The sequence below is a fragment of the Nannobrachium achirus genome (assembly GCF_963921795.1).
Source record: "Nannobrachium achirus genome assembly, chromosome: 11".
Taxonomy (NCBI): Eukaryota; Metazoa; Chordata; class Actinopteri; order Myctophiformes; family Myctophidae; genus Nannobrachium; species Nannobrachium achirus.
This window is the reverse complement of record NC_137820.1, coordinates 49,642,601-49,664,413: the sequence shown is the minus strand read 5'-3', so window position 1 is coordinate 49,664,413 and position 21,813 is coordinate 49,642,601. Positions and strand designations below refer to the sequence as shown.

The 21,813-nt window shown below is 42.3% G+C and overlaps 1 protein-coding gene across 1 annotated transcript; it reads left to right on the top strand.

The window, feature by feature from the left end:
• Nucleotides 1–8,093: 8,093 nt before the first annotated feature.
• Nucleotides 8,094–15,909, top strand: ppib (peptidylprolyl isomerase B (cyclophilin B)). Its single transcript, XM_080737280.1, has 5 exons — nt 8,094–8,315; nt 9,871–9,984; nt 12,757–12,850; nt 14,022–14,206; nt 15,455–15,909. Exons 1-5 carry the CDS (start codon nt 8,181–8,183, stop codon nt 15,575–15,577), a joined length of 651 nt encoding a protein of 216 aa, XP_080593406.1. The 5' UTR covers nt 8,094–8,180; the 3' UTR covers nt 15,578–15,909.
• Nucleotides 15,910–21,813: the final 5,904 nt, after the last annotated feature.

The window sequence follows — 21,813 nt, the reverse complement described above, 5'->3', positions numbered from 1 at the left end:
TAGTGGTTCCGCTCGAAAAGCTTATAGGATCTCCTTTTAGTTGACCTTGTACATTATGTAGTCAGTGCTCAGTGGCCAAGAGTTGTCAATGAAACAATATAGGCTACCCACGAATGCTTAAACAGTATAGGGTATTTATACTATCCACTTCTTATCTGATATTTAGACTGAATGGCCATTTTGTTGCCTAAAATCTTAGGCAAATTAAAACATTGGGGTGAATCATCTCCCCAATGTTTTCAAGATGTTTTCTTTTAACATTTGTAACTGTCAGATCATTTATTTGTCCTTGTTCTAGTTTGTCATTAAGATGTATAGACCTATGCATAGTAAATAAAAATGTAGACTTTTAGGTGTGGACTTGGCGTCTTTCTAAAAGTTGTGGGCACTGATAGATTTACAGAACATGAGGTTAATGTATACAGGCTACTCTATAACCCAGGTTTAATACTCTTATTTATCCATCTCATTGTCATGTCTAGGGGTGATCTGGAGTGCAATGCAATTTAATTTGACTTGTATCTTTCCCTACTCTGCATCCTGTTACACAAACACAAGAGCTTTGACATGCCCTTTGCCAATTTTAATACTTTAAAGGTTTTAGGCAACAAAATGGCCATTCAGTCTAAATATCAGATAAGAAGTGGATAGTAATACTATACCCTACTGTTTAAGCATTCGTGGGTAGCCTATATTATTGTTTCATTGACAACTCTTGGCCACTGACTACATAATGTACAAGGTCAACTAAAAGGAGATCCTATTAAGCTTTTCGTGCGGAACCACTATATTAACCAATATTTTAGATATTCATATTATTACAAACATAACAGTTAATATCTTAAACCCTTTACCATTCCTAAAATAGAAGTGGAAGATTACATTTACACCTTCACACACCTGGCGGTATTAAACAACCTCCCCAAGTTTGTTTCATGATATGAAACAAAGTAAGTGTACAGTTCATCCTATGAGTTCATCAGCCTCCAAGCCCCATATAACTTTATGATCAGCCCAGCCCCCGTTGGTTTGACAACCACAACCAAGTATCCAATCACAGCACGCCTTCTGTTGTAGCTATGGGACCTAGAGATACAATGCTTCTTTCTGATTTGCTGCTCACGCTGCTGTGGGCGGGCATATGATAAGAGCTCCTCCTCCTCCAGGACGAGCACATGTTTTGAAGATGGCACCCACCACCAGCCCCAACCCAGAGAAGAACGACAACAAACACAAAATGCATAAAGACAACGTCGTCAAGCTTCTCACACGCGGAAAGCTGTCGGGAAAGTTTGCTCAACACCTTTTCAGGGAGCTGCCACCTCTGGTACGTGTCCCCTTGAAGAACATTGTCACTGAAGAAGACAGAGCACGACACACTTTTATTGGCTTTACCAAATGTGGCCGATACGTTCTCTCCTACTGCACCAGCAGCACCCAAGGCTGGATTTACGCCGTCGCCTACCATCTGTACTGGTGGGAGTTTAATCTGCACAGCAAACTCAAACTGGTCCAACGTGTGCAGCTTGTTGACCACAAAGAGATCATCACAGAAGAAGACCTGTATTTTACAGTGTGTGAGTGGCCCAATGACGACTCCAAAATTGTCATCTTTGCCTTCGATGCGAGCCATACTAAGGTGCTCTTCGTCACCATTGTTCCCACGCCCCCATCTGCACCTTGCTCTAACTGCTGTCCTACTCCTATCCCAGTGTCATCAAACTCACCAACCCTAAGAACAGACACAGGTAGAGGGGAATGTCTGAGGCATGGGTATATGCTCACTAACAGTGACGAAGTGAATGGCACCCTCATCCTCCATGCAGCCTTACAGATGAAAAAGGACCAGGTCTTCCTGTGGGACACCCAAGATTCCCTGATAGTCTGTGGTATCTCATTCTGTCCAGAAGGTGGGCATAGGCAGTCACCTAAGATCTTCGCCTCCGTAACTCCTCCTCCATCAGAATCAGGATCCACCTTGTCCTCTCCTCCTCCTTCTTCTTCCATGGTATCCCCCGAAGAAAGGCACTCACCTGAGATCTTCGACTTCACCTCCGTAACTCCTCCATTAGAATCAGGATCAGAATTATCAGTCGGGGACTATGATCGTGTTTCCTCCTCGTCCTCTCCTTCTTCCATGGTACCTCAGGGATCCCCCGAAGGCAGGCAGAGATTCACCTGGTCACCCTCCTTGGGGGTGGGGGAGTCAGGGGACTATGACCCTGTTTCCACCTCGTCATCTCCTTCTTCTTTGTGGTCGTCGTCTTCTAGTTTACCTCACAGAGGCAGGCAGAGATCAAACTGGGCGTCCTTCCCTGCCTGTTCCTTATCCCCATCTTCATGTACCCCAACCCCCCCGCCATCCTCGCCCTGTATGTGGGCCCTGCATCTTGGTGCCGGACAGCCCACTGATGATGTCGACTACAAACACCTGCACTACTGCTTCCCAAGGGCAGAGTTTCGGATTGATGATCTACGTTTTGTGGCTCTGGATGAGGAGTTGGATGAGGAGGGGATGCTTTTTTATCCCACAGATCTGACAGGAAGGGACCTGCACTTTTTCAGTGCTTCACATAAAATCCCATGTGTCTGTGTGGAGCAGTTGACACTGCACTATGAGACGCTGATCAATAATGTGATCAGGAATGGTACCTGGGGTGACCAGATCTGTGACATCTGTGACTATAATGACTATGACCCTGTCATACTGGATGTGTGTCCAGAGACCAACCAAGTGATTATCGACATTGGCCTGCTTTTGCTGCACTCAGTAGAGCGCAAAGAGTACCGATCCAACCTGCAGGTCAGCCTGGACCTCAACACTGGGAAGTCCCGGACCATTGGGGTCGGTGACCTCACGGAATTCAACAGGGAACTCACAGGGGATTGGAAGAGTTCTCACAGGAGCTCCTGTGCAAAGTGTCCTGTAGTCCCTGATAACAGCTACATCCACTGCATGGATAACACAGCTCAGGAAGAAGGAATGTTGGTAGACAGGGACCGATGCACCTCAATTGTATTTTGAATGACTGACATTTGCATATAACAGGCCACACAAAGTACAAAATGTACACAAAAATGCACACAAGGCCTGGTCTTTATTTTCTATAAATAAACCTTTGCACTTATTCACGTGAGCGACAATGTGTCTTCTGTGTACTAGAGAAAAATGACCTTTTGGCGTTTGTCCCTTTGATGTATAATGAAGAGGTCGTCTGGTATCATTTCAAAATGAGTTACCAAATTTTGACACACATTTGGAACAACGTCAAAACCAAGTATTTTAGAACAGCAATAATGGCTAGATACATTTTCAGGATTATGTTGGAGGATGCCATGCCAGGGAAGAAGTATGAGTACCTACTTGGTAAAATGTCACTTCAACACTATAGTTTTCATCTGCTTCCTACAAATGTAAATTGAATGAATAATAAAACGTCATCACACTCCACAATAACGTCCAAAGCACAGTAAGCACTCAAAGTCTGTCATGAGAAATCGATGCAAGATTGCTCAATCATCTTCATATTCTTGAACTAGTATAGTAATAAGATAAATATCCTTTAGCAGAGATGTTTTGATTGCGAAATAAGATGTAAATGATGCCCTCAATTCAGGATGTTTGACTGCCAGATCAATGTTTGTATACCTCAAATGCAATAGTTACCAGAATGGTTTCTTTGCACTAGTGTAAATGGCAGCTTGAAGAAGGCATCTGTCGAGGTGAATCATTTCCCCAATGTTTTCAACATGTTTTGTTATTGGCAGGTACAATATAATTCAAGTTTACTGATATGTTTTTTTTGTTTGTTTTTGGTAGTTTAACATTTGTAACAGTCAGATCACTTATTTGTCATTGTACTAGTTTTGTCATTAAGATGTATATGCATAATAAATAAAAATCAAACCTCGGTTCGAAGTGAAGCGGTGAACTTTTATTCTATGTGTTCTAGAGTTATGAACTCTGTGATCTATACATTCTTTATATATTCTGAATTCTACATTCTTTATATATTCTGAATGAATTAATGATTTTATCTGGAGGGCTGAATTATCATGTGAAGCTTGACCAATCCTCAAAGTATCCAATCAGACCGGGAGGGACACTACACACATATTCTGGACGTACAGGACAGATAAAACCTGTTCATTCTGAACTGAAATGGCCATATATGGACATGGGACACACATTTTGTTTTTGAAAAACCCTATTCATTCTGGACTGATATTCTGGACGTACGGGACAGATAAAAACTGTTCATTCTGGACTGGAATGACCATATAGACATGAGGTGACAGACATTTTGTTTTAGAAAAAGCCTGTTCATTCTGGACTGAAATGACCATATATGGACATGTTACACACATTTTGTTTTTGAAAAAACCTGTTCATTCTGGACTGAAATGACCATATATGGGCGTGGGACACAAAGCCACTCATTGGAGTTCGAAGTGAAGCGGTGAACTTTTATTCTATGTGTTCTAGAGTTATGAACTCTGTGATCTATACATTCTTTATATATTCTGAATTCTACATTCTTTATATATTCTGAATGAATTAATGATTTTATCTGGAGGGCCGAATTATCATGTGAAGCTTGACCAATCCTCAAAGTATCCAATCAGACCGGGAGGGACACTACACACATATTCTGGACGTACAGGACAGATAAAACCTGTTCATTCTGAACTGAAATGGCCATATATGGAAATGGGACACACATTTTGTTTTTGAAAAACCCTATTCATTCTGGACTGATATTCTGGACGTACGGGACAGATAAAAACTGTTCATTCTGGACTGGAATGACCATATAGACATGAGGTGACAGACATTTTGTTTTAGAAAAAGCCTGTTCATTCTGGACTGAAATGACCATATATGGACATGTTACACACATTTTGTTTTTGAAAAAACCTGTTCATTCTGGACTGAAATGACCATATATGGGCGTGGGACACAAAGCCACTCATTGGAGTTCGAAGTGAAGCGGTGAACTTTTATTCTATGTGTTCTAGAGTTATGAACTCTGTGATCTATACATTCTTTATATTCTGAATGAATTAATGATTTTATCTGGAGGGCCGAATTGTCATGTGAAGCTTGATCAATCCTCAAAGTATCCAATCATCAGACCGGGACGGACACTACACACGTACGTACGGACGGACGTACGTACGTACGTACGTACGTACGTACGGACGGACGGACGGACGGACGGACGGACGGACGGACGGACGGACGTGACAGATAAAACCTGTTCATTCTGAACTGAAATGGCCATATGGACATGGGACACACATTTTGCTTTTTGAAAAGCCTATTCATTCTGGACTGATATTCTGGACGTACGGGACAGAAAAAACCTGTTCATTCTGGACTGGAGTGACCATATATGGACATGAGGTGACATACATTTTCTTTTTGAAAAAGCCTGTTCATGATTCACTCGTACAACAAAATGTGTTTTACTTGAAAAAAAAAATGCTTCCCAGGTCAAATATCGATGTGCGATTAAAATGCGATTAATTGCGATTAATTAATCACAGAGCCTGTAATTAATTAGATTAAATTTTTTTATCGCATCCCAGCCCTATTAATAATATTATAATGTATATCTACAAAGTAACTAGTAACTAAAGTTTTGAAATAAATGTAGTGGAGTAAAAGTACAATATTTGGATCACAGATGTAGTGGAGTAGAAGTAAAAGTATTGGAAATTGGAAATACTCAAGTTAAGTACAAATACCTAAAACTTGTAGTTAAGTACAGTACTTAAGTAAATGTACTTAGTTACTTTGCCCACTGTTCATTTTGAAATTCTGCCATAGGCCAACCAAGCTCTTAATTATACCTCAAAGGGACAAACGCAAAAACGTAATTTTCTCTAGTACACAGAAGACAATGTTGCTCACACATGAATATTTTATTAAAATAAAGATCAGGCCTTGTGTGTCCATTTTGTATCTTAATTGTGTGGCCTGTTATATGCAAATGTAACTGTCACTCTTCAAAATACAATCGAGGTGCATCGTTCACTGTCTGCCAACATTCCTTCTTCCAGATCTTTGTTACTCATGCAGTGGACGTAGCTGTTCTCAGGAACTACTCGACACTTAGTCTTCTCACAGGACCTCCTGTGAGAACCCTTCAAATCCCCTGTGATATCGTTGAATTCTGTGAGGTCACCGACCCCAATGGTACAGCACAACCCAGTGTTGAGGTCCCAGCTGACCTGCAGGTTGGATCGGTACTCTTTGGGCTCTTCTTCCGAGTCCAACAAAAGCAGGCCAATGTCGATAATCACCTGGTTGGTCTCTGGACACACCTCCAGTATGACAGGGTCATAGTAGTCATAGTCACAGGGAGAGATCTGACGGCCCCAGGTACCGCTCATGATCACATTCCTGATCAGAGGTTCATAGCGCAGTGTCAACTGCTCCACGCACACACATGGGCTTTCATCCGAACCACGGGAAATGTGCAAATCCCTTCCTGTCAGATCTGTGACAGTGAACAGCATCTCGCCATCCACAAAAAGTACATCATCATCCTGCTCCGCTGCCCCTGGGAGGCAGTAGTGCAGGTGTGTGTAGTTGACATAAGTGGGCTCACTGAGACTTGCCTCTTGAGGTGAGGATATTAAGGGCCAGGCTGAGCCTGAGGTTGGCTGAGGTGAGGATAAGGGCCAGGGTGAGGTTGGCTGAGGTGAGGATAAGGGCCAGGGTGAGGTTGGCGGGGTAGATGAAGATGAGGACAAGGAGGAGGAGGGTGACCAGGTTAATCTCTGCCTGCCTATGGGGGAACCCTGAGGTACCATGGATGAAGGAGAGGACGAGGTGGATCCTGATCCTGATGGAGGAGGAGTTATGGCTGTGAAGATCTTAGGTGACTGCCTATGCCCACCTTCTGGACAGAATGAGATACCAAAGGCTATCAGGGATCCTTGGGTGTCCCACAGGATGACCTTGTCCTTTTTCATGTGAAAGTCTGCCTGGCAGACAAGGGTGCCATCAATGTCAATTCTAGTGAGCATATAGCCATGCTCCAGACATTCTAACCCTAACCCTCTACCTGTGTCTGTGCGTAAGGTTGAGGTTGCTGACGCCGGGATTGGACAGCAGTGAGAGCATGGTGCAGATGGAGGCTTGGAAGTAATGGTGACGAAGAGCACGCAGGTAGAGCTTGCATCGGAGCCAAATATTACAATTTTGGAGTCGTCATTGGGCCACTCACACACAGTAAGATACAGGTCTTCGGTGATGATCCCTTTGTAGTCTACATAAAGCAGCTCACGTCGGACCAGTTTGAGTTTGCTGTGCAGATTAAACTCCCACCAGTACAGATGGTAGGCGTAAGTCCAGCCGTGGGTGCTTTTGCAGTAGGAGAGAACGTATCGGCCACATTTGGTAAAGCCAATAAAAGTGTGTCGTGCTCTGTCTTCTTCAGTGACAATGTTCTTCAAGGGGACACGTACCAGAGGTGGCAGCTCCCTGAAAAGGTGCTGAGCAAACTTTCCCGACAGCTGTCCGCGTGTGAGAAGCTTGACGACGTTGTCTTTTGGCTTGTTTTGCATTTTGTGTTTGTTGTCGTTCTTCTCTGGTCTGGGACTGGTGGGTGCCATTTTCGAAACGCGTGCTCGTCCTGGAGGAGGAGGAGCTATCATTTATCATATGCCCAGCGTGAGCAAATCAGAAGCATTGTAGCCTAGATCCCATTGCTCCAAGTTAACAGAAGGCTAGTAGTGCTGTGATTGGATACTTGGTTAATACATTCTACATTCTGTTAATACATAAGCTACTATGATGTCCGAACAACAGATATTCCATAATGTGCATATAAGTAACTGTAAATTGCAGACAGATTATTTGTCTCCGTGGCAACTGGCAACTATAAACTTTTAGCCAATGACACAGATGGGCTATGGGATCTTCACACTACCCTGTAGAATAAAGATGGCAACTTTGGCAAGCGAGGATTCGTCATTGATGTCATCGGCATACGGACGTGCTTCGTGGCCTGCAATGGGCCCCTATTTAGCAGCGACGTCACTGTTACATCCTTGATATCTTCTTCCTAGTGTGTACCCCAGGACACCTCCTCTTTTCTCCCCCATCATCATCGGCACATATAAACGTACAGAATAAATAGGCCGTCTGCTTTCCCCTGCCCTTGTTAATGGTTCGGATCTGCGAGAGGAGGATGAAGTTCCTGGTAGCTGTTACAGTGATTGTGGGCTCAGTAGTTTTCCTTCTGTTCCCAAGCGGTTCCGATGCCGACGAGAAGAAAAAGGGACCCAAAGTCACGGCCAAGGTAGGAGCAAACCAGCTGCAGCGGTCTAATCGCACATTACGATCACATCAAAGCTATAGAGCCTTGATAGCCGCTAGCTTTTAGCATTTCAATTCAACAGCCACGTCAGTGTACAGCTGATTAGCTATTGCGGTTCTCAGCAGGGCCCGTTTTAGTGAGCTAGATGGCTAATCTGCTAATGTGCCAGGACCAAGCTAATTAAATAAATTAACATATGCCTTCAACCATACTGCTGTTGACTTTAGTTATTTGCAGGCACAAGCAGTGTTTTAGGGAATATCAGCCGTTCTAGCATTGGGCTAGGTTTCGTGGCACTAGCATGAAGGAAAAAGCCACTTGCCGGCATTTTTTGAAAACCGAATTGTTTACTATTTGACAGTAATAATGTAATTCAAAAATAGACATTAGTTGGCAAACATGGATGCAATGGTTGCTTGTTCCTATGCCTAGATTGCCTACAATGCTAATCAATTTTTTTCTTTTTGCAGTGTTTATTTTGAGCGTTCACCAGCTTTGTCTGACGCTGAAAGCTGGCGCTGCTGTTTTATTATTGACTTTTAACACCTGTCTTTTGAATGATCCATGCATGCAAACAGTGTTTTAAACGGGGACTGTTTTCAAACCTGCCTTGTTATTCGGCTTACGGGGTAATAAGTCACCCTATGTGTCTGTGTTTTGGCCACGTTTACAATGCAGGAAGCTGCATCGTGCACTGTGCCCATTGGTCCAGCATTTGACTAGCGATTCCAAGTTATCCAATGGGATGGCTTCAGCCTACAGGGATGACTTCTTGTAGGCCAACAAATCAGTGGTTCTCATTGCAGATTTCTAAATGGATTATTATTATATTTACATTTTAGTTTTACTTTTTTTTAAATTATCACATCAAATGTTAGGTATAACTGGTGTGTAATGTATATCAAATGACAATACATGAAACTCTTAGGTTTATGTTAACCTGACCATAGACCTGATTTCCTGCATAAAATACATTGAAACCCATATTGTAATAAATTAAGCATTAGAAACCTGAGGAGGAAATTCATTGCAAACTCTGTTTCATGTTTTAGGACGAAAAAGCTTCCTGGCTTTTTGATTGATTGATTGAAGAATTTATTAGAAGTTTGCAATAGAAAAAAGTACAGTTTCATGACAGTACAAATCACTGGTACAAGGTCAACTAAAAGGAGATCCTAGAAAGCCAATCAATAGGACGAAAAAGCTTCCTGGCTAAACTTATAAAGGGCTTGATAGTACAATCCTTTGGATTAATTAATCAACAATTTGTATTGAGTGAGGTAGGGGTAAGCACAAACTAATATGTAAATCGTAAAACTACCAAATGAACTTGAACACTTTTTTTTTTTTTTTTTTTTTTTTTCAAAATATGCACATGTACAAGACCACAGCCAGCAAACCTTCAAACCACATATATAGAGCATGGTAAAATTGTGTATGTCTTATAACGGGAGCCATTTGGTTGAGGTTAAACGTAAAATGCATTTATACTCCATATTTTCTCATTCAAACAAGAATCTACCATTTCTTATTTCAGGTTTATTTTGACATGAGGATTGGAGATGAAGACGTTGGCAGAATCGTTATTGGAGTCTTTGGGAAAACTGTCCCCAAAACAGTTGAGAACTTTGTGCAGTTGGCGACAGGGGAGGTAAGAAGCTAAAATCCTTTCAAATCTGTTGTCAGTAGTTGCCACTGTTAGAATATCTGAGCCTGGCGTGATCGAATATCTGAGCATGGCGTGATCGAAGTAACCCTCTGAGCCATGTAGCACATGGGTCAGGAGTTTATCTATTATTTCCGTAGCGTGAGGCAGCTTGTTGTACAAGTACACCATGTGGATAAGAGGCTAGTATGTCACAGGGACCGTGACATACCTGCGATGCGGCAGTGTGGTCTAGCCAACACTAACTCGGGACTCCTGGATGGCCTCCCTCCACACTCTCCTATCTAACATCAGGGTCTTAGAGTTCTACTATGTTGTTAGCTAAGCTGTTGTGCCACACTGCATCTACGTAGGTGGTACGCTTCTTTCCATACCCCCAATCCAACAGTTGATGCTGATGACCAAGCAGGGAGGCAGTGGGTACCATTTTTATAGTCTTGTTATGACTTGGCCAGGGATTGATGTTGGGTAAACACAAAGGATGGAGTGCACGCCTGTGCTGACCCCAACAGATAATAATGTTTAAAAAGAGAGAGGCAAATCATTTATTTAAGAATTAACATTTCGAGCAACAGCCTTACTCGGGGTAATGGCAGGAATTGAACCTTGGCCTCCCAGTGTCTGGGCGGACACAAGGCCACAGAGCTGGTTGATGTGCTGGAGCTGGAGGTGTGCTTCAAATGAGGCTGGTGATATGCAAATCATTAAGGAAATGTGTTTACTTGTAAAAACCAAGCTGTTGTTCTGGGACCTCACATTTGATGACCTATGGTGATGAAGCAGTGGTTGAGTATGTGTGGGTATAGTATGTTAAGTTGGCTATTACAACCTAACCACTTGCCTGACTGAGGATTTTAACTTTAATGCTTTATATTAAACCTATACATTTGTCTAATCACAGCGTTGTATGACATTTTAGGGTCTTTGGTCTGTATAAAAGACATCTAATAATATTGTCCAGCATTATTGTATGTAGTAGAACAGAATAGAACTATAACTGCACGCTGTCGAGGTGCCAACTTGCGTCTTATGCACAAGTAGGCCACATATGGCCTACTTGTGCGGCAGCAGAGCGCACCATGAGGTGTGCTCACCACTGGCATCACCAGGAATGCTGGTCCCTCATTTGCTGTTAATGATGACATTGCCAGAAATGCTGGTCCCTGATTGGGCTACGGGCTTAAACACACACGGCTACACCTACATACGCAGTCGAACGCAGTACTTGCACGCTCTGCTGCCACAAGTAGCGATACAGCACGCGAACTTCTAGTTATTCACAATTTAGTTTCACAAGTAGCGATACAGCACGCGAACTTCTAGTTATTTACAATTTAGTTTTCTCAGACACTCCTATCCACTGTGAAAGATCAGAGTAAATGGCATTAACCCAAGTCGACAAACGACATGGTCAGAGGGAGTCATGTGTTTGATTCCTGAGCCAGACTACCTTTGCTGTGTTTCGCTCCCCATCTCTCTCTCCCCGTTTAGTCATTCTCAAGTCAACTGCTCTGTCCAATAAAGGCAAAAAAGCCCTTATCTTTATGACAAGGTAAAATGGCCACAAAAGTACAGTACAAAATAAAACTACCTGTAGTTATAGTTGTTTTGACATGAATTATTGATTATTAAATGTACTGTACCTGGTTGAGTCATACGTAGATTACGTACTAAAGACTATAAAAATGGTACTCGATGCCTCATGCCTCCCTGCTTTGCATTCAGCAGCATCAAGTGTTGGATTGGGGGTAATCCCAGAGACATCATGTCCAGGGGGTGTACTTGAAATGGTACAGAAATGGGAGAACGTCTCCTCTCCTGAACTATGGGCCAGCAGGGCCACATGACTCGGGAACCTTTGCTTTCCAAGGCCCAGCGTTGCTTTTTGGCAAAATGTTTTAAATCATTTTTTAAAAAATGTTATAATTAGTTTTCCTGTTCTTTTTTCACATTAACATCACCATTAAATCCTATTGTTTAGTATTACAATGCCATTGGCCACGATATTTGCATATAAATACCTCCCACAGAGAATGACATTCACACCTCCCAGAGAAGTTGAAATTCCAGCGTCTGGACGAACAACATCTCACTTTTTAACTGAAGCTATTCCTCACTAAAACATAAGTAAAATGCCTGTTATATATTTTTTCGTGATCATTAGAATGTCTAGAACATGTACATGTGTTATTATTGTGAAAAATATCCCCAAAATGCTAATTAGAGCATGATTTATGATTTATGGCTATAAAACCTTACACAAACATTATACATTTCTACCCAAACACCACTGAGTAGAAATTAATTCGGGTCTTGCAGGGTTAATGGACAATTACAGGAGAAATTGTAAAGTGCATTTGCCCTAATGCAAAGTTTACATTTGGATTATGGTGGTTACACATTAGACAACTGTCGGTTGACAAAGTGAAATTACTCGAGACAACAGTATGTACAGTATATAGAGCTCAAATGAGCGTAATCACTTAAACCCTATTATTCTATATTCCTCGACTGGAGGCCCCAAGGGGTGTATAGGCCACGTCCTTTTCCTCTTTACATCGAATCAAGTAGTTATAAGTAGTTGTAGAGCTGCCATATTTGCCAAATATGTTCGCCCAGAATAAGTAAGCTAGGGTCCATGTGGTAAAATAACCTTCATTATGTACAGTACTGATGAGAACCTTGATGAATTGATATCATCTGCTCGTATTCAAATGTTTCTCAACAATAAACCCCCCCCCCCCCTTCCTTTCACAGAAAGGATTTGGCTACAAAGGCAGCAAATTCCACAGATGCATCAAAGACTTCATGATTCAGGGAGGAGACTTCACCAGAGGAGATGGAACTGGAGGTAAATTGACCTTTTAACCTTAACCTCTATTCGTCCATGGATAAATGTTTATAGTTGGGGACCCACAGGCCCAAAAGCTCAAGAAAAAGGGTTGAACCTGTGATGTCGTGCCGTACTTAAAAAAAATTCAATATGTTTCCGACAGGAGGACAGCAGGCCTCTCATTATGTGTACCTTATGCCCTGTAACAGCAATACCCTAATTCTCACTAAATTTCATAAATTCACTCCTGGATGCTGCTCATTACATTTCTTATGCAAATCCTTTTCTCTGGTTCTGAGCCAAACTGCATAAGACACAGCTGTAATCATAAAGGTGGCATGCCGCTCTTTGACTGATGCTCCACCATTTTATTTAGACAATGATGGTGCCAATGTTTCAACATTGTCAATTGTCAACTTTGACAGCTGCCCAGTACATCCAGCCTTCTACTTTTTACTCTGGAGGAAAATGCAAGTTAAAGTGTCTTTGTCGAAGGCATACAGGGACACTGTACAGTATGTGTTGAGGAAGATTGTGGTTATTTACTTTACTCTTTAGTTTAAAGGCACAATTCTCAGAACCAGAGGAACTAATGTATGGCCTCCTGCAATACACGTACTGTATACTACTCTCGAAAGCACTTCACCACTTAAACACTACAGTATACTATATACGGTATGTAGTTGACCTGAGTCTCAAGGGCCTCCACATGTTTTTACTCTACACCTAATGTCTTTGCTGAAAATAGAATAGAAAATCTACAAGCTCATATTGATTGATTGAAGACTTTATTGAAGTTTGCATAGAAAAAGGTACAGTTCACTGGTACAAGGTCTACTAAAAGGATATCCAAGAAAAGACTAAGCTTATTTCCACAGGAAACCATTAAAGTATCTCATATAACATTGAATGACAGATGGATAGAACACGGTACTATGCAGTAGATATAGTCAGGGGAAAAAAAGAAAGAATAAACAAAAAAACAGTATATACAAAGAGGGGTCAGTAGCTGGGCTAGGTTTGTTATTACCAGTTGCGAACGGCTGCCGCCTGTAAGTGTTTTTTCAGGGCAAACATAACCCATTGCAGTGCGCCACAACACAATGTATTGTGAACTTGTAGATTGACATTTTGTCTGTGGTTAAGCTGTGATGCTGTAATAGTTTAACTGTTCTCTCTCTCTGCCCAGGCAAGAGCATCTACGGTGACCGTTTCCCCGACGAGAACTTTAAGCTGAAGCACTACGGCCCTTTCTGGCTGAGCATGGCAAACGCTGGCAAAGACACCAACGGATCTCAGTTCTTCATCACAACTGTCCAGACGCCCTGGCTCGATGGCAAACATGTTGTCTTTGGGAAAATCCTGGAGGGAATGGTGGGTATTCTGTAATATGTGATCAACTGTATCAAACATTTTTGGGAAATGTGACGGCAGTCCACTTCAATGCTATTAAATATTTGTCTTTTAAACATTAAGTAACATAAAGTTTTTCTCATTTTGACAACAGTGGGTTACATCTAGAACACTAAAGTGGGTCATGTAAGTCAGTGGTTCTCAACCTTTTCAGGCTGAGACCCCCAAAATAATCATATTTTAACTGGGGACCCGTCACCCTATGAGCACTAAGAGTTGAGGCATTACATTTTGTATAACACGGTTCTATTGCGTTGCGAGGTGTTGTGAGTTGCGGTGAGGTGTTGTAGATCTGCTATTTTCACAATTTCTGCCTCTTAATATTTGACAATTTTGGCCCCAAAATAATTTGGGGACCCCCCGGGGGTGCCGACCCACAGGTTGAGAACCACTGATGTAAGTGGCGTCCCAGCCAGTTGCATTGACCATCACAAGGACCTGCTCTCGTCATGTGTCACCCCCACACACACACCTACAGTGCCTGTCCAAGAAATGGCCAAACATTGACCAAATGTAGCAAATTCAGCAAACATTTTGAAAATTGCCAATCTACAAGCACAACAATCTGCTTTGTACGTGGTTCTACATATACATAATGGTGAAGAGGGACATGCTATTCATTAGCTGGTTGCAGCTGTCATCATAAAATAAATGCACTGAATCTCTGTACGTACGTCTGTAATTCACACATCTCGAGAACCGTTCGACCGACCAACTTCAAAATCGGCAAGTTGGGTGTCATTATACACAGACGACCTGAGGGAGGGCACAGGGCAGTGTCCGGAGTCGGTCTGATGGGCGCTTGTCCAGAATCGGTGATCCGACTGATACGCCTATTGTACAAATAGGTGGTTACCAAACGGGTACCGGTCTACTTAGTCAAACTTTACTGACACACCCACACCAGGCAGGAATGCCATTATATAGGATCAATATGTTGGAATCTCAGCACTGAGCAGGGATATTTTGTTGGGGGCTCTGTGGAACTGAGGAAACACTGCACTAACCAGTTTGATTCCCTGTTTGCACCGGTGTTTCCTGTGTAGTATATCCTAACGTCTCAATGTATCCTAACGGCTCTATGTCCACTCTTCCTATTCTAATAAAGTACTGTATCAAATGCCTATTTTCTTAAAAGGAAAAAAATGGGCCTCCAGCTCACAAACTAAAATCTTTCTTCCACCCTCCTGCTCATCCTCTTCCTCACAGGATGTGGTGAAGAAGATCGAGGGTACCAAGACTGACGGGCGGGACAAGCCTCTTAAAGACGTCCTCATCCATGACAGCGGGGTGATCGAGGTGGAGAAACCATTCGCCGTGCCCAAGGAGTAGGACGGCTCTCCTGGAGAGGGGAGGATCATGGGATACTGGACTGGGGACGGGGTGGGAGGGGGTCAGGGAAATATACAGGCAAACTGTGTTGTCACTCCTACCCCTGCTGGTTGGTGGTGTTGGTGGAGGATAATGGGAGGGGCTTGGGTCCATCTGGAGGCGGCGGCTGCCAGTCTTACACGCCAGAACAAACAAGAGAACACAGCGAAACAATCATGGCAGTTCAGCTTCTACCAACGAGCATTCCATGTTGCACTGTTAACTGCTCTCTGCATATTTTGTAAAGACAGAAATGAAATCTTGAATTAAAGGATCCAACTTTTGTTAAAATGTGTTTTTGAAAGTTATTGTGCCATTTATCCAGCTGTCCTACACTTTATCTACACTTATTCCGGTTTTAGCTCTTAACTGAAAATGTTGATTCCAATGTTCTTATGAGAATCATGAATGAGGTTAATTCAGTCATGCTGATTAACTTGAAGGTACAGTATGGAAATATACTGAGTTATTTTACTACTGCCCTGTTCTCGCTCAGCAAAATTCATTTATGTTATTGGACTCAAACCACATCAGTTAAATGCATTTTCAGGTTACAAAATAAGTTCATTTAATTAGTGTGGTTGCCCCAAAGGGCAACACATTATTTATAATACTTGTATGAACGTATTTATTGCGCAAAACATGTCTTAGTCAAACTTAAATTAAGGAAGTGAACTGATATTGTTGCAGACATACAGTATGTACACTAGTAAACTGACAATGACTTTAACAGGACTGTAGAGGTCTCCCTCACACCACATTACTGTAGCATTGGCCTCAGGATCCAGGCATTTACTGTAGCATTGTCCTACAGCAGGGGTAGGCAACCTGAACCTCGGCATGGCACAAGGGTGGGTGATTACTGGCATAAGTGTGAGAGCGAGGCTTTTTCCTTTCAAATTAAATATTCATATATTAATATTAAGACAGTTAAATTAAGTCCCCAAACTGATAACTGACTTGGGAGGAAGTCTGGGAGATAGGTGGGTTATTGGTGAGTGAGTCTAATGATGTGAAAGAAAATGTTTCTAAAGAAGGAAATAAAGGTTATGTACATTGATTGATTTTTCTTTATTAAAGTGTCATGATTCCAAGGAAGCCCAGCCCATATGGACTTACAGGACACTTATACATTTCATTTGACAAAGACAATGAACCAATGTAACAATTCACAAACGAATAACCAACTTCAATTCTCAAGCTCCTATTTGAAAAGCTGAGGTTGTCATCTACTCCAGGCTCTAGAAACATTCTGCCGTTTTAAAGACCTCATAATTAATGTACAGCCTATCAAAATCAGTTGTAAACAAAACATTTTGAATTAATGATATGGGCTTAATATTGATGACATCAGGGATCTCCATATATGGGCATTAAGGGATTTGGTTCCTGTGGCATCACAGGGATCTCCATATCTCCATATATGTCTCCCAGTCAGCGGCTGTCTCTCCATATATGGGCATAAAAGGGTTTGGTTCCCCTGTCATCACAGGGATCTCCATATAGGCCTATAGGTATAAAAAGGGATTTGTTCCCCTGACATCACAGTGATGTCAGAGAGTGAGAGTCCGTGTGATGTCAAAGTGGCAAACCCATAGACAGTAAAAAAGAGGACACGGGCATGACGTGCTGTTTCTCATAAACTACGACCTTCGGTCGCAACAACTAACACACTGAGGTGGTTGTATTTGGTTTCCCTGCTCTTCTGTTGAGAAATGTAGATCCTGTGGTCTGGTGGGACCACTACTGGTTGACAAGAGGCATGCCTGGAAAGTAAAAGATTTTATGTCCTCTGACCAAGAAAGCATGCTCTAATAAAATAGAATTCAGCACTTGTGTGAGCGACCTGGGTTTATAAATGAACATTACAGAGTGCAACTTTACTTGAACCTTATACTTTGTTGACCGGATTCCCAAGGGGCACTCTCCTGTTTTCACTCTACAGTAGTCAGAATATAGCCAATTTACAAGATCGATGCATTATGAGCTTTTAGATCTATTTTCTCTGAATGTTCACCCAGAATAGAGATGTTAGTGCTCAAGTGCATGGTTAAACTAGGGAACTGCACTTAGAGTTAGGAAATGGCATCTTAAAATTGGCCTTTGATTTTAACTTGCTTGATTGAGTAAGGTCTACCAGTTGGGTGGAGTTTATTATATTGCCTGACACAAATAAGATTGTGTGGGGCAAGTTGTAAATCAGAAAAAGTACGCTAAGTTGACTTTCAAATATGTCCCTGTGATTGTCTAAATCTTGTACTACTTATTGTACCGTCATGTTTTGAAACCTCCACCCAAAGTGATTAGAATTATGTGAAAATACTTATAGCTTTAGGCCATATTGTCTATTTAAGTAGGTCAGTACATGTAGCAGTAGTTGTTGGACTATAGTAGTCGAGACGTGTGTAGGCAATATAGACTATTATATTGGAATGAATGTAGACTATATAAGTAAGTACCTGTCAAAAAGGAATGCTGCAGTATCCTAGGCTAGTGGTTCTCAAACCTTTTTGGCTCAGGGTACCCCTGTAAATAACCTTTTCATCTAGGCACCCCTGTATTACAGACTAGTATCTTACATTTATGTAAAATATGTAAATATTTCCACCTAAGATACAGTTTATGTCACAAGGACAGATGGAAAATAACTTTTATACTTGGCGTTTAACCACTTAAACCCCAGCATCCCTATTCTGGGGGATCAACATTCACCAAAAATAGCCGATCTACGTGACGCGTTGTGAGCTTGTAGATATGCTATTTTTGGTGAAGAGATGTAGCCTAATCTGCCCTACAAAGCCAAAGTACAGTAACTACATTTTTGGACACATGGACTTATTTATGTATCCCAAAGGTCAAATTAGCCTTTGTGATTTTGGGTAATGAACAATTACCTCAAAAACAGATTCACAATCAGTGTAGCCTCGGAAACCCAGACTTCTTTTGAGTGTAATATCACCACTTTTGAGAAACCTTGTTCTAAGGCTCAAACCATCGTAGGCTTACCTGAGATTTCTTTCTGGTAAATGCTGACTTGAGATTCAGACCCTCCATCACCTATATGACATGAGAAATGTAATTGGGTCTGGAGTGGACCTGACTAGACACTGTCACACCTGGACCTGCCCAGTCTTCTGTTATTGGTCACTGAGACCTTCACATAGTACCACTTATGTCTTCTATTGTTGGTCATAATAGGAGCTACCCAGTACAACCAACCACCATCTTCTACTGTTGGCCATATTGTTTTCTCCAGGATGGCTGGGGAAGAGATTGCTTGTTTTTGTTCTCAACTCAACATCCATAAATGATTTAACAAGGCCAAATACAGCCACAGTGAGGCCTTGAGTGCCAGAGGGTGCACATCAGCAATACATTAGAAAAGTATTTATAAGATCAAATTAACTTTAGGAATCACCCTGAGGCCGATGCTCCGGAAATGTGGTTGTGCCGTTTAGGAGTTTGCAGAGATCGTGAGAAGAGCCGTTATTCCTAAACACAGCTGACCTCTGCTTCTCCAGTGTTGCTGGGATCTCATTCTCTCACTCGCTCTGACAGACACTGAGATTAGTCTGGGTAAAGTAATGTCATTTCACAGAGTTTAGTTGAAGTATTATAAAGCACTGTCACCTGCCATATGAGAGGTTGTTTATGTTTAGTTATCATTCAGTGAAATGTTGCAAGGCTGTGGATGTACATAACATAAAAGCCTCTTATGTCCAGGTCACTTTACACTCAGCCAACAATGGAGGGCATGAGAGTCAGTGGCATGTGACCAGCAATGTTGGCTGGCTACTGGGGCAGTGGATGGGGGTGACCAGTTGGTGTTAACAGCAGTCCTGGGGTTATACCCTAAGTATAACTCTATTCTGCTGGTGATACATTTTTGTAAAGCTTCTTTTATTGAGTGATTGATCAATAGTGATGACAATTAAGTCATAGGGTCATTTATCAGGTCCTACCGTTCAATAAACATATACAGTTAAACATATTGTATTGCTTTAACATACAGTATCTAAATAACTTTACACTGTAAACTGGCTGAGCTGAAACAAACACAAGTACTTTAAAACCTTGTTAAACTGTAATCCGGCCTGGAAAACTTCCACTGACCTGACACAGAAACACACATCACCAATTACACACACTGTGTTTTGCTTTGGACCCACACTCCGGCCTTGTTTTGCCCATGGGCAGTCAGGCGTGGGGTGACTCACCAGAAGGCAAGTATGGAAAGAATTTCCCTGGAGTCGGCACAACTGCCATCCATGGACTTGCTCAAATCCCCCTTTTTGTTCGCCTTGGTCTTGTTTGTGGCGATCAGGGATTGTCTGGTGAAACTGTTATTCTACATATAGTGGAAAGGCAGTGGCTGCCCGGACATATCTGGCATAGCTTCCTGTAAAGTTGGCTTTGTCAGCGGAGATGACAAGAATCACAACACGTAGCTAGCTCGCGAACTTGCTCGGAAAAGTGCAGCGGTCACACCATTGACTGTAATGGGGTCAAACTGTGTCATTCAGGGACTTGCAGAGAACGTTAGAGAGGCAGGGGCTGACATTTCTAAAAGGGCCTTTTGGTGAAAATATCGAAAATAGCAGACCTCCAAGCTCACAACGCGCTGCGACGCGTTGTGAGCTTGGAGGTCGGCTATTTTCGGTGCTTGATACCACACTGAACTAAGCATAATCAAGTGAATACCGGAGATGTGGCGTAACGGCATTGATCTCTACACAGAGAGGGCAATTCTTTCAACATAAGATGCTGCAAAACAGTTTGAGAGGGGTTGTGTCTGACTTAAAAGGAAGCCTGAGAGACATTGAGGGACAGGGACTGGTGACATTCTGAGAAACAGTTTCCAAAGTCTTTGGAGGGTCCCTTAAGGGAGGAATTTTGAGATCAATGACTGACAAGAAAACATTCAACCTTCATGTACATATACTGTATATTAAAACTATGTTTCCATTGTGAACATGTGGAATCAGAAATTCAGGTGCCAACATCTAAGCATTCAGCCAACGCTTTTATTTACAACTTGTAACGGAAAGAACAGAAAATAAACAAGAGCTAACAGAGGGGACAGAGGAATTTGCTTTTTAAATAATCCTTTTAATCCAATTAAAACCACTGAAATATCTCCAAATAAAACAAAGACCATAAATCAAAAAGGGTCTCAATTCCAAAGGAACGGCAAAAGCAAAACAAGTTCATCAAGATAAGGAAAGACAAACAATCCAGTCTATTTTTTCATTGTCTTATCCGAGTCAGAGGGGAAGCGCTTCAACGAGAGACAAACACAAACATGCTGTGCAGAGCAACAGCGTGGGAAAGGTCAGTGTGGGAACTACGTCTTGTTTTTTGTCAATGAGTTTGGACAGCCTGGGTTCCCGTTGTACTGTAGTACAACAAGGCCTTTAGGTTCCCACCCAAACCCAGTCTGGCCTAGCAAGCCTGGTCTAGCATAGTGGGCCCTGGCGGTAGTATAACATCCATTTCTCCATTGTTCTCCAGTTTCCTCCTGGGTTTCTCCTTTCTTTCCTTTTCGTCTTTGCAGTTTTCAGGGTTTTGTCATGTTGTCCTCCTCCTGGAAGGAGGCTTCGGGGCCGCCAGTTCCCACGATCCTCTGCCCTTCCTGCAGCGCTCTGGACAGGAAGAGAGCGCAAGGCCAGGCAGAGAGAGAACAGGCTAATTTCGGCAAGTTCTGCCTGGGCCATTGTAATCCATGGGAATTACTCTGCATGGTTGTCTTCTCTGGAACCCAGTGTTGGTGCGTGCGTGCGTGCGTGCGTGCGTGCGTGTGTGTGTGTGTGTGAGAGAGAGAGAGAAAGATGGCGAGAGAGTGATGTGTTGTACCATTCTATGTGTTTCAATAGTAGCCTACAGATGTAGTGGATCCTGGCCAAAAAGTACAGGAAGATAACATTGTTATGCACACACTCACACACGCAGCAATACAGAACACCTTGCATTGAATTAAAGGCTTAAAGGTCCTTCTGTAACTGTGTCCTCCAGAGCTTTCACCTGTTCTGTCTGTTTAATGGAGAGAACAGTTTAACTGTCCATGCTCTTAGTTCAAAGACATTGTTGCAGTCCTGTGTTGGGAGTCAACCTCAAACACAGCAAGTTTTCATTCCTTCAATTGAATAGAAATGAGCAGAAGCCTGAGGTCATGCCAATTCTTGGCCATCTGGCCAGTG

Coding starts and splice junctions, on each gene's coding strand:
- ppib (XM_080737280.1), top strand. CDS start 8,181: ATGGTTCGGATCTGCGAGAGGAGGATGAAGTTCCTGGTAGCTGTTACA. Junction 8,316..9,870: donor GACCCAAAGTCACGGCCAAG/GTAGGAGCAAAC, acceptor TTCTTATTTCAG/GTTTATTTTGACATGAGGAT. Junction 14,207..15,454: donor GGAAAATCCTGGAGGGAATG/GTGGGTATTCTG, acceptor TCTTCCTCACAG/GATGTGGTGAAGAAGATCGA.